Below are 16,427 nucleotides of genomic sequence, written 5' to 3'. Positions count from 1 at the left end.
AAGCGCTGAAAAATGCTAATATTGTTTAGATGTTTTACTGGACAATCGTGACCTGTTTTATGCATAAAATTAGCTGCTGGATAGCTGGATTTATATTTATAGTCTTTCCAACTTTCATGGACTTTTTCCACAGCTTTTTCTTATAGGTCATAAATTTTGTTCTGTTTCATGCTCTTTAGCACTTTCGTGAGCCTATAGTGATTAGTCGAAGTCTTTTTAATGTTCCATGCTTTACTAAAAAATTCCTTCGCTACCCTCAATGCCTAAATGCGATGGGATCCATTGCAATACGATCACGTTATTATTATTTTTGAAAATTCGATTGTTTGTTTAATGCGTGAAATAATACAAGCCATGATTCGGTGATTCGACGTAACAGACTGTTTTGCAGCTACTGAGTCTACTATTATTATGGTCCTGGAAAAGAATTTGATATTTTCTATGAAACCAATAAGATGGCACGTCAAAGCTAGAAATGTCTTTTACTCCTGAAGTGTGGTGTGACAACAATCTTCTATAAACCTAATGCGGAGGGTTAACCTCTAACTGCTTTATGTTTTTGAGTCATATGTAGGGGAGAGTGGGGTCAATTGTAAAATTTTTTACTTTACTATTTTTAACTAACAAAAAATCCAATATATTATTAGTATTAATTGACAGACGAGTAAAGTAGACTATCCTCTACTAGAAAAAAAAAATAAATACCTGATTTTAAATATTATTATATTAGTTATTAACAATTTTTGACAGTCGTGCAGTTGTTACAATTGTCCCCACTTACGGGGTCAATTGTAACAGTTCATAAATTCAACCAAAACATAGTTAATTATACATATTATCATAGTTGTGATATATTTTTTTATTGATCAAAATAGCAGTGATATTTTAGAAGTAAAAATAATAATGAGCAGAAACCTAAAAGGTTAAACTTTTAACATTAAGGGGTTAAAAATTTTAATTTATGCTGTGAAAGGTGACAAATGAAATAATGCACATGCAACATAATATAAATGATATAGGAAACTATTGGTGGTTCTTAAAGAGTTAAGTAATGGTTTGTAAACATAAGATTATTTGTTTTCAGCTGTTACAATCGTCCCTTTACTTATTGTTACAATTGTCCCCAAGACGCCATTTCAGCTTCATTTGTTAAAAACAATGCTAGTTAATTAGCAAAACTAATCTTTTTTTTTATTGAAATGTTAATTAAAGTGTCCACTTACATATTCGGTTACTAATTTTTATTTGTTTAAACAAAATTACTTTGTTACAATATAATATTCTAATACCAAAAAAAGTACTTGCGTGGCGTGAAAATATCTTTTGTGATGTAACTCTTTCAAAAGTACATAAAAATGATTGCCATCAGGGGTGTACATGTAGATTTATTAAATACACCTTGTGCGCCACCTAGGAACCAAATCTAGAACCCGACACTCGAAATTTTTGCTCTGTTACAATCGTACCCTGTTACAATTGACCCCACTCTCCCCTATACTTTTAGAGAATGAGCAAAGATAAGATCATTTAAAATTTCATCTACAAAATTATACCTAAAGAAGTAGCTAGATTTCATTGTACTTTATAAAACTCTCTTTTCTTTTAGATACAATCAACTGACATCGGTACCAAAATCTCTTAGCCAGTGCGTTCTCATGACAGACTTCAATGTAGAGAGCAACGCTATATCACAAATGCCAGTAAGTTCGTTTCATCTGTTACCTTACTATATATAGTATTATAACTAAATGTGGTGATAACATTTACCACTCTTCTCATTGGGGCTAGCAAATAATATGGCATGATTGTCATTTAAAAAAAAAAGAAAATAAAGAAATATCATGCTGTCACTAACAGGCTAGAAATAAAAGCATTCTTCAATATATTCACCTACAAACTATTTACAAGGAGTGGTTTTTAATTTCCAGAACAGATCCCACACCGAAAAAAATTCCGAATCAAATTACGGTGAAATTTTAAGTAACAATTCTGCTATACCATTATTTTATATAGATATATTTGCTGTAAAATCACTGAATCGCTGCAATTAAATAAATATTACTGAAAAAATTACGATATCAAATTTTACAGTAAAAAGGGGTTTTATGGATGTTTCACTCAGGATTTCAGTACTTTTTACCGTAATTTGTTCCAGAATTTTTTACAGTGTAATTATTTCCTATGTGGATTAGAATACCCACTTAATGAGTTTTGAAGTAGCCTCCACCTAATAAACTTCGTATTAAACATCTGGAAAAGTTTTACGAACAACTTTTAAAGTTCTCTGTCGGAATGCTTTTTATTCTTGTGTTCTAAATGTCATCAAAATCTTTAAATCTTTGCTAATGAACAAAATTTAAGAATGTTGAAGACATAAAAAAATCACAAAGCCAAAAGTAAATAATTAAATTAATATTTAGCGTGAATTTCGATTATATTGTGGTATAAAATGTAGGAAATAAACAGAATAGGAAGTTTTAAAAATAATTTAAATTTCTCTTTTAGAATGCTTTTTATTCCGACATCCTTAAATCTTTGCTAAAAAATAAGATTTAAATATGTTGTAATCAACAAGAAACCTCCAATGTCAGAATTAAATTAAAATAAATTTACAGTGAATTTTAATTTTATTTTAGTGTAATTACAGAATCGAAAGTTTAGAAACAATTTTTAGAAGTTCTCTTTCGGAGTGCTTTTTAATTCTGATATTCCTTATGTCTTCAACATCCTCAAGAATTTGCTAAAGAACAAGATTTATAGATATTTAAGTAATTAAAGTAACCTCAACGTCAAGAATTGAATTTAAATACCTTTGCTTTTAATTAATTTTCATTTGTGGTGTAATGCATAGGAGTTATAACAAAAATCTATTTCAAAGCAAATGTTTACGACCCAGTGTTTACCAGCAAAAAGAAGCAAGCCAATTGTTTAATATTTTAATTTTCTGTCGATTAGTATTTTTAGTGTACTTGTTTAATTGTATATCATGTTTTAATGATTCTTTTGTAATTTATTTTCAGGAAGGTCTTTTATCTAGCCTCCTCAATCTGTCTAGTCTGACTATATCTAGAAATGCTTTCACATCATACCCTATTGGTGGACCCTCACAGTTTACCAACATATATGTAAGCTTTTTTTTCTTTACAGCTACATAAAGCACTGTATATATTTATGTTCCGTTACCTACACGAAAGATTTGGCAACATTTTGAGGACAACCGGCAAGTATAAAACAATGAAAAACATCTCTTAAGAGAAAGAATTCAAAGTGTCAGGGCAAGCCTTACATATTTGTTTAAAAGTTTTTGCAAGTGCAAAAACCTATTCGTGCGAACAAGTTCTGATACCGAATTATCTCCAAAGCACTATTTATTTATTGTCACACATGCATATGCTGACTTGTGTGCTCATACAAAGATGACATTGAGCTGCGGTAGCTATTGAGATGGAGTTACATGCGCCTTCCAATGAGAAAACCCAGGTTCGAATCTCGACTGTGGTTGGTTGATACGAATTCTGCTCCCAAGTCGCACCAACCATAGCGCTGACGTTAAATGTTCTCATGTCAATCATTCTCACCAATCAAGGGTTAGAATCCCGCTTGCTGTTGGGCTAATTGTGGGAGGTTTTGTGGCTTTCCTATCTATGTAACAGAAGATAGGGTTAGTTCCATCAAAACATCCTCTACAAAAGCTAGTTTTTCCCAATGTTTGATACAGGAGATCTCTTGCCTGGTTGGTCTCTCTGGGTTGGGTTCAAAATTACAAGGTTACGGAACTGAATTTTGATAGAGTTAAACTCAGAATTGGGTCGACTGTTCGAAACCAGTTATAAAATAAAATAAAAAACGACTTTTAAGTTCTTGTCTAATTAACCTTTTGGGGACGGGTGATTCAGAAAAGTTGTAAATTAATCAAGTTGTAGTTTAATAAAAAACGGTAACTTAAATGTAGTCGTTGCTAATTTGACAGACTTACTTTGCTTTTACTTTAATTATTGTTAGTTTAATCATATATATAATCAATGTTAATTCAAAGTATAACGAAATAGTTTTATTTTGAACAAAGTAATGGTGAATTAAATAAATCAAACAATTATAACTCCACCCACAAATAAACTGCTAAAGAAATACTTTGATTACCAGTTTTATATTTTTACCCTGATTGATATGGTTTTATGCTGGCCGTATCTATGACAGTCGGTGCGAAAGGGTTAAAGAACTGATAGCAAAAATTAGAAAAAGACATCACAAAGATACATCCTGGGATACGCCGAGATTCGAACTCGCTACCTTCACGTTACAGAGCGATTGGCGGATCGGTGAGACAGCTCACAGTTACTATTATTTAAGTTAATTTGTTTGAAGAAATGTTTATTAGGGTTTATAGATAATTTATCTTCATTCGCCTTTTCTTGATAATGATTAGGAGACAAAAATCAAATTAGTCGATTCTAAGAGCCACAATTTTCTTTTCAAAGTATTAAAAAATATCGTGTTATCAACAGTGATGGATTTTATTGGAATTCCACTATCTCGGTATCTGGTCTAAAATATCGATATTTTATTGCGTTAGTTTTCGTATTTACCTTAGTTTTACATTGATCAATATTTTCGTTATTCGCATGAAATTTATCAAAACTCTACCTGTCAACTTTTAATTTTTTCGAAAATTATTATCCCAATGATAATGACAGTCCAAATATTAAATGGAGAACATAATTTTCACTACCACTTTAATTAAAAGAATAAAATTTTAGGCAAAGTCAACAGTTACGCAACACTAAAAAAAAGTCGAATTCAAGAAAATATCGCATTTATCACTATAAAAAATACTGGCGATATCATCGTATTCAAGCATTCAATTTATTGATAATTCTCAGTTATTACAATTTAATAATAATCGTTTTCAATAATTACAGCATATTCAATTACTACCTTATATTCTATTACATACCTGCCAACTTTTAATTACTTCCATCATGCTTTTTCCCAGTGGTATTAAAATGGAATTAAATTTTCAATTGTAAGCAAAAAAATATGTAGTATTTGAAAAATCATCAGTTGACATCCATGATAGTAATACATATTAATATATATGCTAAATTCTTTTAAGAATACTGGTAATCAAAATCAGTTTAAATTTAAGTTTATAAAATAAAAAATAGTATATATTTACTACCACTTTAAATATAAAAATATTATTTTACGCCAAATGCGTAAAAGTTGTCAGGTGTGCTATTATTATCATAAGGTCTTTCATTCATGATATATTACGAGAATACTTTTTAAAATATCGTTATCTTTATTAAATTATAGATATTTCAGTATAAATTGTTCAGCTGTTGCTATCAATATGTGACAGAAGATTTTCCTAATGAAGCGCAATTTACACCCTGAATATTTAATACTTCTCCCTAATTTTCAATTCTTAATTGCTCTTCAGTTTAATTTGATTACTAATATACACTCATGGACAAAAAAATTAGCGCACCAAGAAATAATTGCGCCCACCCATCGACGCCGCCGTTTGGAATTTTGCCGTGCACGAGGAAAATGGACTGCAGCGGAATGGAACCAGGTCGTCTTTAGCGACGAATCCAGATTCAATCTCAGCAGTGATGACAATCGTGTTCGTGTGTGGAGACCCCGTGGTGAACGCCTCAATCCTGCCTGTGCTGCACAGCGACATACCGCTCCCACAGCTGGTGTGATGGTATGGGGTGCCATTGCCTACAATAAACGGTCACCCCTAGTATTGTTCCGTGGCACCATGACAGACTAGCGGTATGTCCATGAAATCCTGCAACCACATGTGTTGCCACTCATGCATTTTTCAACAATAAAGTGCTCGGCCTCATACGGCAAGGGTGTCACAAGACTGTCTCCGTACTGTTACTACCCTTCCTTGGTCTGCCCGATCCCCAGATTTGTCTCCAATCGAGCATATCTGGGATAATTTGGGACGGCGAATTGGGCATCCCACGAGTTTGAACTAACTAGAGGCAAGGTTACAGCAAATATGGAACGAAATGTCTCAAGACATCATACAGAACTTGTATGCCTCAATGCCCGATCGTATCGCATCGTGCATTCGCACTTGAGGGGGTCCAACAGGGTATTAACTCCTCCGTTTTTTTGCCTTTTTCTCTGATATAAATTATCCTTTTTTCTTTGAGTTTCTAATCATTTACTTATATCAAAGTAGTCATTACGTGTGTAAAACTTCGTTTTATTTTGACGACTCCTTCTTGGTGCGCTATTTTTTTTGTCCATGAGTGTATAATACATAGAACATGTCAATCTGTTGCAAAACTTTTTAAACTACTTTATTTATTTTTGTAAAGCATCTTATTTATTTATTTAATTTTTTTTTCTCCAACAAGCATTATTTTAGCTGCAAACAACTGTTTTAACAAAATTTTAACAATAGTATTATTTTTCAGTCCATCAATATGGAGCACAACATGATCAACAAAATTCCCTTTGGAATATTCTCTAGAGCCAAGAATCTCACAAAGTTAAACATGAAAGAAAACCAACTCACGTCACTTCCCTTGGGTAGGTCTTTTTTTTTAAACTATCAGACAAGGTGATTAGAAGTTTCAGTGATAGGTGTCGTCAGAATGATGTAGCACGTACATAGAATTTTTTTTTACAAATTTATGCATATAACTTCATTCTGACGCAACCTACCACTGACATTTCTTCTCGTTTGGTTAGAGAATAAGCACGCAAATATAAAGTATGGAAACAATGAATAAAATAAATGCTGATTCTAAAATATGTATAACATCAGTTTTTTAATGTTTTTTGAAAAAGAAGCTGACGCTTGATAACAACATACCCTCCAACTGCTACGGAATTTCCGTAGTTTCAGAAATCTTCTTTTCAGACGGTAGCAAAATTAATGTCTTAATATTTAAAAAAAAATAATTTTAGCGTAACTTGTCCTCTATTACTTATAAAAGTGCAGGCCATATGGCTAGATTCTTAAGTTCTGATAAAAGTTTTATGAGAGATCCATTTGCTTTAAAAATTTCTACTTTGGTTCGCTACCACTAGAAAGAATTATTTTCAAAATCCTCATAAGTTGGAGGGTATGTAACAATGTGTTAAATGTTAAAATTGAATAGATTAGCGGATGAAGGTGCTAAATGACGCATTTAAAAATTTTGATAAAATGAAAAAAAAAAAAAAAATTACTTGCCCCTCCGTTGAGTTTTGACCTCAGATCAATGTTTTCAGTACTGCATTTGGCGACAGACAGTCGACAATAAACCTACATGATCGCCAAACCGTCGACATTTCAGCAGATCGCAATAACACTCCAGTTATCTAATATACTAATATGTATACCATTAACATACTGACTAACTGGCTAATAGTTAATAGGCAATAAACGTTATGAAATTGAAAAGAAAATTGAACGTTCTTGTTGGTAGCTTACAATTTAAAATAGGTAAAGTCGTTTAGAAGCTTCATATGTTTGGAGATCACTGTTATAAAGCATGTTTTTTGGTAGAAAATTATAAGGCCAAGAATACGAACGCTATGACGCGAAGAGTTCAAATGAGTGCTTGATATTTTCTAATTTTGCAATTTGGAAGCGTGAAAACGCAATACCCAAGTAGCACAATTCACAAAAACGATATCGTAAAAGCTTAGCTTTTAACAATTGTATCGTAGCGAAACATTGTACTATATAAAAATGGACCCCTTTTATAACGTATATTCAATATCGCGAAACAATATTGTTCGATATTGTAAAAACGATGGGGAACGTCGATCGATATCTCTCAGCATTTACAAATACTACTAAATTTATATTTTAAATTTATTTTTTGGAATTATAACAATTTGATGTCATTTCTTGTATGACTATGATTAATTTTGATTTAAGAACACGATAAAGTTTAAAATGAAATGTTTTACAGACAGACTTTTAATGTGAAATCGACGGGGATAGTACAATATTGTACACACAATGTCGATTTTCGCCAATATTGACAATATCGGTCGATGTAGACTAAAGCTGTTACAATATCCCTGTACTACTTGGGTATAAAAACATCCATAATATACTATTGACAGCGAATGAACTATAAAGCTACTTTATTCAAACCTACTACGATGTCACTATAAATCTTCATTAACTCAGCTCTTCAATTTTGCACCAATTTATTTAGAATAATTTTCATACTTATGAAGTTAACAGTTCTGTGAAGTTGTTAACTGTTAGCTATGTTTCTGCAGATATTGGTACGTGGAGCAACATGGTAGAGCTCAACCTAGGCACCAACCAAATAAGCACAATTCCGGATGAGATTCAGTTTTTGCAGAAGTTGGAGATTTTCACCCTCAGCAACAACCTTTTGAAAAGGTTACCGCCAACAATCGGCAACCTTAAAAATCTCACTGTTCTGGATCTGGAAGAAAACAAGCTGGTGGCTTTGCCAGAAGAAATTTGTAAGTTGTAAATTTTATTTAAAGCTATTTTCCAAGTTCAATTTTAGTAAAATTTATATGCAACGACACTTTGTTCTCACTTGGTGATATATTGGTAAAATTAGCAAAAATTCTGAAAGCTTTACTCTTTAATTGTCTACCATTCATCAAAATATTTTGCAAAAAGCTGAGTAGTTGCAGCTTTGACTATATGTACGTGCAATACATGATTGGCAAAACTATAATAAAATGTAATTAAATATAAATTTTGCTTTGGTAATTTGAGTAAATCTCTCATCTAAAGCGGGAAAACTTGGCAAGTATGCTGCAAAAAAAAGTTATTAAAACCATTACTTACCAGCCAACTTTTCTGGAAGATTCCACTTTTATATTTAATGAGTTGACAAAATATTTGCTTGCTTGATATGAGTGGAATCTCGGCGTTAAGCGCTTCTAACAGATTCATCTATACTGTTTTGGCATTTAGACTAGAGGTCATATACAGTTTAAAGTTAGGATCAGATAATAAGTCTATGAAGAGGTTAGGCATGAGTTGATTCAGTAGTACATCAGTTGGATGGGGAAATCCCCTGGATTGAAGTTGTGAGAAGATGCAGCACGCCTTGGTCCTTCAGCAAGTCTTTAAGTTCACTGATGATGCATTCTTATTTAAGGGATACCAACTGCTCTATTTTCTCCAAATGTTTTAATAAATTGGTAGCAAATTAAATAGTAAAACTTGTAGAATAAGGATAATAACGCCTACTCTTTAAAAATGCTATATGCAACAAAGTTGTATTTCATATAATACTTTGAATTCTTCATATGTTGTGATGGAAAAATTACTTAACACATTAACGCCGGAAAAAATGAAAATACTGGTACAGAGAAAATACTGGTAGAAGAACTATTTCAATATTAGATAATATTCGGGAGGAGTTAAGCGATTCTCAACAATAACAATTCACTGTAGGGAAATTTATCACGGGGAAGAAGCAATTCAATATAAAAATTGCAACCGTTAAAAGCAATTGGTAGTTACGGATTTTTATTATTCTCGGAAAAAAACTGAAAACTGAAATTTATTGTTACCAGTTTTTACTCCGGTGCGCTGCCATGATGAGACAATCTAGCGTGACCCACCGGTGGGTTACCCCGGCGTGAACGTGTTAAAAGGAAAAACACTGAACTACAAATAACTTAAATTTCATTACTACTAGAAATTTTTTTTTTACAAACGGAGTAAATTGACATCTGTTATTTTGGCAATTAATTATGATTTTTTGCTACCAGTACATTTAAATACTAAAAGCATGTATGAAGAAGACCTACTAATCATTTTACTAGAGAGGGAAAAAACCGTTAACTGCATCAGGAGCCCAGAAAAATTTCGATGATTTTTTTTTACTAGAGATGCAATGTGCTTCGTAAAAAGATTTTTTCAAGGGGTAAAAGTTATTATTTTATATTGAGTAATTTTTGCACCACTACGGATCAAAAGTTCAAAGTATCAAAAGAAATGCAACTGTACTACAGTTATCTCGTGGTGATACTTAAGAAAAGTGCTCGTAGATATTCCTATTCAACAAGTTTTACTATTTAATTCGCTACCAATTTATTAACACTTTGGCAGAAAGCGGAGCAGCCGCATTATTGGCAAAAACTGAATTAAATATATGCCTATAACTGTGAAAAGTGTTTTTTACGAGCGTAAAAGTTAGCAGCTCTGTCGTTAAAAGGTAACATTTTATTTTGACTTCAAAAGCATTTTTATGATAAAAACGTAGAACGTTTATACTTATACTTATACTTATCCAGGGGTCCCCAACCCTATGCCCGCGGGCACCTTGGCGCCCGTCGATCGATCTAAGTGCACCCGCTGCTTGTGTCCAACAATAAAATATTTCAGTTTTCCATTTTCCCAATAAATCCATTGCAAATACATATGCAAGTACGCTGACTCAGTAAAGGCAAAGTACTTGATAGATTTCTACATTTAATTGGAGAAATAAAAAATTATTTTGAAGCCAAAAATCAAGCATTTTTAGAACTAAGAGATCCTTTTTGGCTAGCAGATTTGTCTTTTATAACGGACATAATGGAAAAACTAAATAATTCAAACTTGGAGCTGCAGGGAAAGGACAAATATGAAGCAAAAATGATAGAGGCTGTGAACTCGTTCAGAGAGCTAAACTAGTTTTGTGGATATCACTTTTAAAAATGAAGTCTCCTGTGCAGTTTCCAAACATGAAAAAAATGATAGGTGACAGTGAGATAGACTTATTAACATTTGTCATCAACCTCCAATTGCCTAAAGATCAATTTAAAAAGCGCTTTCAACATTTTAATATCATCAAGACTTACAAGGGAAACTAGGGAAGTGTGACTCGCCAATTTTGAAATAAACTAGTGGGATGTATGCCTTATGAGGAACAATTTTAGGGGGCAGCATTCGTTTCGGCCCATAGAAGGTCTTGTGAGAGATAAAAAATAATTCAATATATGGAAAAATCGGTATTTTATTAGTTCAATGCAGACTATTAGTTATTGTAATTGTCTCATAATCCAATTAATTTGTAATTAATTGGATAATTAATTAATTTTTTAATTAATAAATTAATCAGAAATTATTAATTAATTAATTGATTTGCAATTACATACTCCAATTAATTTGGAAAGTTTTTTGAAAAAAAAAAATTTTAAAAATTTGAAGTCAATTTTTTTTTTCTTCAAATTAACCTAACAGGTTTTTCTGAAAAACTGCAGATACATAAAATTTTCAAAATCAATTTTAACAATAAATATGCATTATATAGTACGTGAAAGTAATTAATTATCCAATTACAAATTAATTGGAGTATGAGACAATTACAATAACTAATAGTCTGCATTGAAGTAATAAAATACTGATTTTTCCATATATTGAATTATTTTTTATCTCTCACAAGACCTTCTATGGGCCGAAACGAATGCTGCCCCCTAAAATTATTCCTCATAAGGCATACATCCCACTAGTTTATTTCAAAATTGGCGAGTCACACTTCCCTAGTTTCCCTTGTTAGATAACTTTTTTATTAATCCTTTTACCATCGAAATAAACGTAACCGTAATAGCAGCTTACATTTCAGAATTTCTTCAAGTAAAGCGAGAGGAATTGGAGATAGAAATTGTGGATCTTCAGAACGACATCCTCAAAACTATTATATCACATGAGAAATTTTAGAACATAGTTGAAGGAATAAATTCCATTCTTAAAAAGAGCATCATATTCTCCCACTTATGTAGTGCTGGCCAGCGAAATGCCATGCCAAACACCACACTAACTGTATTTTATAAGTAATTTTTATGCTTCGTATGTTTTGAAAGCAATTTAGTAATGATTTAATTTACACAAGAATATTAATACTAATTATATTCATATGTTAAATTAATTATTAAAATTAATTTTTTGTGCACTTTATGTAGTGTGTATTATTACCTATGTCTACCAACTATAAATTTATCTTGAAAAAATAAATGGTGCCCGCCATTCGACCGATATTCTGGTATTTGTTCTTAGGTACGAAAAGGTTGGGGACCACTGTACTAATCTAATGTTTTTTACCACTTTCGTTTTAAATTATCGTAATGACCTAATTTCAAATCAAAATATATATATTGGAAATACTAATAAATTACCGTGACTCCGAATATTTTCTACTTTCAAGATAAATTTCGAAAATGAAGTATTTGAGCTGGCAGTCTTTATCACGTTGGAAAACGTTCCTGAGAAGTTGGCCCGTAATAGGTTAAATTTATATAATTTTTAGTTTTGATATAACAAACTGTTTAAAGGAATCAAAAGGCGGACCGAAAGTGGCATTGGCGAGCGAAGCCTTCTATTAAAATCTTGATTTAACTGGAAGAATTATATGATAAGTACATTTTTTGTTTTGTTTCTCTTTCAGGCAATCTTCAAAATTTGCAGAAATTGATAGTGCAAAGCAACCGACTTCAGCGTTTGCCAAGTATGATTGGCTGCCTGACCAATCTGACTTACATGAGCGCTGGAGAAAACTATCTGGATTCTATACCCCCTGGAATCGGTAAGGGATACTCACTTTCTATAAATCTCGAATATCACTTGACACAATCAACACCTTCTATAATTGAAAGCCTCCACACGGTTTTTTTTATAGGTAGTCCGATCAGACCACTGTGAAGGATCTCCATTTTCCGAACGAGTCACTTAATACAAAATCTAGTTAAAATAAGAAAGTGGTAGCAAATATATGACTAAAAATTTGTTTTATTTATGAATCTTATTGGTTTGCCTTATTCACTTGTCAACCACTACAGAATCAATTCTCAAATATATAAGATAAATTTCTCTCAATTACTTTTATAAAAGATTTTGGGTTCATGCGCACAACTGGTTCACTTTTTAAACAGTCTGCGCGGACTACTTATAAAAGACCGCGTGGAGGCTTTTTGATGTAGGAGGTGATGACACAATCTCCTAGAAATGTATTGTTTTAGAATCTTCGCCAAAACTCGAATTTATCACAAGGGGCGCCGCTAACTTATATCTTTGGGAGGGTGGGAATTCCTATTTTTCCGAATGAAATTTTGAATTTGATCAAATCATTAATAAGTATGTAATTTTTTCAGTTTTAGCAAAAAAATTATTATTTTTTTGCTAATATTTTCATTCTGTGTTATTTTTCCACCTTACTGATTTATCTACTTTATACTTAATTATTTTAATCAATGAGCTGCGATTGTTCAACGGGTAAGGTATTGAACTATTAAGAACTGGGGCTCAGTCCCCATTGGTGGCTTGGAGCACATCCAGACTCAGATCGATGGGGTTTTGTATTGGAAGTAAAGGCTTCCTGTGCGCAAAGTGTGCGGACAACATTCTCACAATCAGCGATTACCACATCCTCCATGAAAACCCTAACACATTAAAGGGCTGAATGCCTTATTTTTATTCTAATCAATAAATAATGAACCATTTGTTAAATAAACATAAAAAATAAATAAATAAATTGATTCACAATTAAGATGAAGACATAATTTTTCACTATCCCATGAATCAAATAATTTAGTAATCTGGTCGAATTTCAGATCGAAATAAAATAGGTAGAAAGAGAATTATGCTTTAAAATGAAAATATATTTTAAATAGTTAAAAAAGAAAGAAAAAAAAAGTAATTAATTAAAAAAATGATTTTAAACAAATAGTTTGCTGAACTTAAATTACATTTGTTATATTTAAAAAATAAAGTAATGATCTTAATCAAGCTTAATTTTTCCAATTTTAATAGACATAATTAATAATAATTCAATAAATAAGACCATTATATAAGCAGATGAAATGAAAATTATTATTTTTAAAATTGTTGATGTAATGAAATCCAGAGATCAGTGGATCAGAAAAGGACACGTTTATTAGAACATGACACAGAGAGTATAGAAACGTACACTGGGACAGGACAAATAGAAAAGAACATTGGATAGACAGAGTTACATGTATTTATAGCCTTCTTGGGCTCGAAGTTAACGGCGAATCAGAACAGTCTGATAACTATAACATGCGGACGTAGAAGAAAACTGCTTCAGATAAATGCGATTAAAGTTTTTCCTCAACAAAAATTACTATTGATAATTTGCAGATGCAGATAAGAATTAATTTTTTTCATCATGGCAACAAAGGAATTTTATTAGAGCCTATCACCAATTCAATGGATACGTATATAATTTATATCGGCTCTAAGCTCTTAACGTTTTTTTTTATAATCACTAGAGAGGTTATAATCACTTGATAGATTTTATACTCCCTCTGCTTCTTGCTCACTATCCCTCACTAACGCCCGAAATTTCTGACGCAGCTATTTCCGAGCGATTTTCTCATTCTTTTCTTCTTATTTTTATTTAGTACCCCAATTGTTTGTGTCTTGATATTTTTTTACGCATTATAATTACATTATAGGCCCTCTGCTATTTATTGCTCCTCAATCCTCAGAGCTTTACAATTTAATTACTTTAAATAAATTAGAAATTTAACGAAAGTAAGACGCGCTAATCATAATTTAATTTATGTTTTCGAAGTAAAAATACTGAAAATAAATTTTTGTAAATATGCAGAATGGTCAATCAAAATTTTCTGAATAGTGAAAATGTTTGGGAGGTCACAGCAACCTCCCGTGACCACCCATCCAGGAGCACCTGTTTATCACCACTGTACGTTAACAGGTTAAAATTCATTGTTTTCCAACCGAAATTGGATATTTTTTTAACATTTTAGTCAAACCTTATACAAGAGCCGCGATGGCTGTTCGAATCTCTGTGATGGCTGGTCGATACGAATCCGCATCCGGCTCGCACCGACCACAGTGCTGACGTGAAATATCGTCAGTGGTAGACCGATCATGGATTAGAGCCCCTTTGCCGTCAGGGTAACAGTGAGAGGTTCTCGTGGTCTTCCTCTCCATGTAACGCAAATGCGGGTTAGTTGCATCAAAAAAGTTCTCCACGAAGGCAAATTTTTGCCACTACTTGATCCACGAGTTCCCTTGTCTTCTGGATTGTGTTCAAAATTACAAGACTACAAAGTTGAACGTTAGTAGTCGTAAACCCAAAACATTGGGTCGGCTGTTAAACGACGGTTATAAAAAAACTTTATGCAAAAACTAAATGTAAATTATCTTTAACTTTATTCTAAATAATTAGATTCGCGTTCATGCGGTTAAAAATAATTCTGTAGTATTTTGATTTTTTACTGGCTGAATATCCTTTCTTCGTGCAGGACAAAAAAAAGGAAACAATCAATATATCAGTACTGAACAAATTTACAGAACAAAATTAAAAGACTATACCAATACACTGAATAAAGCTAAAATAATTTTCTTTAAAATTTATTAGACTTCGTCCTTCCCGGTGACTTTACGTTATTAGAATTTTATTTAATTTTTTTACCAGCGTTGAAACAGTCGACCCAATTTTGACTTTATGACTACCAATGTTCAACTCCGTAGCTTTGTAATTTTGAACCCGATCCAGAAGACAAAGGGACTTTTGCATCAAGTATTGGGTGAAAGTTTCCTTCGTGGAAGATTTTTTTCATAGAACTATCCTGTATTTGCGTTGCATGGATAGGAAAACCACGAAAACATCAAACGGTCAGCCTGACCACAGGGGGTCTCTATACCATGATCCGTCTACCACTGAGGATATTTTACGCCAGCATTGTGATCGACGCGAGCCCGGTGCAGCATTCGTATCGACCAGTCATCGCTGGGATTCAAACCTGGGTCACTTCATTCGGAGGCGAGCGTTCTATTCCCTGAGTTACCGCGTCTCCATCCCTGTAATTTTATTTTATTTTAAAACCCTCGTTGAACAGCCAATCCAATTTAGAATTTACGACTACTAATGTTCACCTCAGTAGCCTTGTAATTTTGAACTCAATCCAGAAATCAAGGGAACTCGTGGATCAAGTATTGTTAGAAATTTGCCTTCATGGATGTATTTTTGATGGAACTGACCATCATTTGCGTTACATGGAGAGGAAGACCACGAAGACTACCCACGGTTAGTCTGACTGCAAGGGGACTACTCTAATCCATGATCCGTCTACCACTAAGGATATTTTACGTCAGAGCTGTGTTCGGTGCGAGCTGGGTACGGAATTCGTATCAACCAGCTATTGATGGGATTCGAACCCGGTTCACCTCACTGGAAAGCGAATGCTCTACCCCTTGAGCCACCACGGCTCCCATCCCAGCTATTAAATATTTTCAGAATGAAGTAGTGTTATATGGTTAGTAAATTTATTGTTATCTCTCAATGCATCTCTTCAATTAGAAAGCAATGTAATTATGTACTATAAGAAAAAAAATCAAAATATGAGATATATATTTATGAAATATTCTAGTATTTTATTTTTCGAAACTAAGCAACTGAAACCTTCAAAATCTGACATCAATTCAAATTCTGCGT

At 32.6% G+C, this 16,427-nt stretch overlaps 1 protein-coding gene across 2 annotated transcripts in view; it reads left to right on the top strand.

Moving 5' to 3' along the window:
- LOC107447237 (uncharacterized) overlaps positions 1-16,427 on the top strand; it is a 113,786-nt gene that overhangs the window by 95,176 nt on the left and 2,183 nt on the right. For both annotated transcript variants that reach the window (XM_071184951.2, XM_071184952.2), the window contains exons 9-13: positions 1,607-1,700; positions 3,021-3,125; positions 6,444-6,558; positions 8,254-8,466; positions 12,393-12,530. In XM_071184951.2, coding sequence (XP_071041052.1) covers positions 1,607-1,700; positions 3,021-3,125; positions 6,444-6,558; positions 8,254-8,466; positions 12,393-12,530 — 665 coding nt within the window. The remainder of the gene's footprint in view (positions 1-1,606; positions 1,701-3,020; positions 3,126-6,443; positions 6,559-8,253; positions 8,467-12,392; positions 12,531-16,427) is intronic.

The sequence above is a fragment of the Parasteatoda tepidariorum genome, chromosome 5, assembly GCF_982258835.1.
Source record: "Parasteatoda tepidariorum strain Cologne lab strain chromosome 5, Ptep-v5.0, whole genome shotgun sequence".
Classification (NCBI taxonomy): Eukaryota; Metazoa; Arthropoda; class Arachnida; order Araneae; family Theridiidae; genus Parasteatoda; species Parasteatoda tepidariorum.
This window is presented reverse-complemented; position numbering and strand designations above follow the sequence as displayed.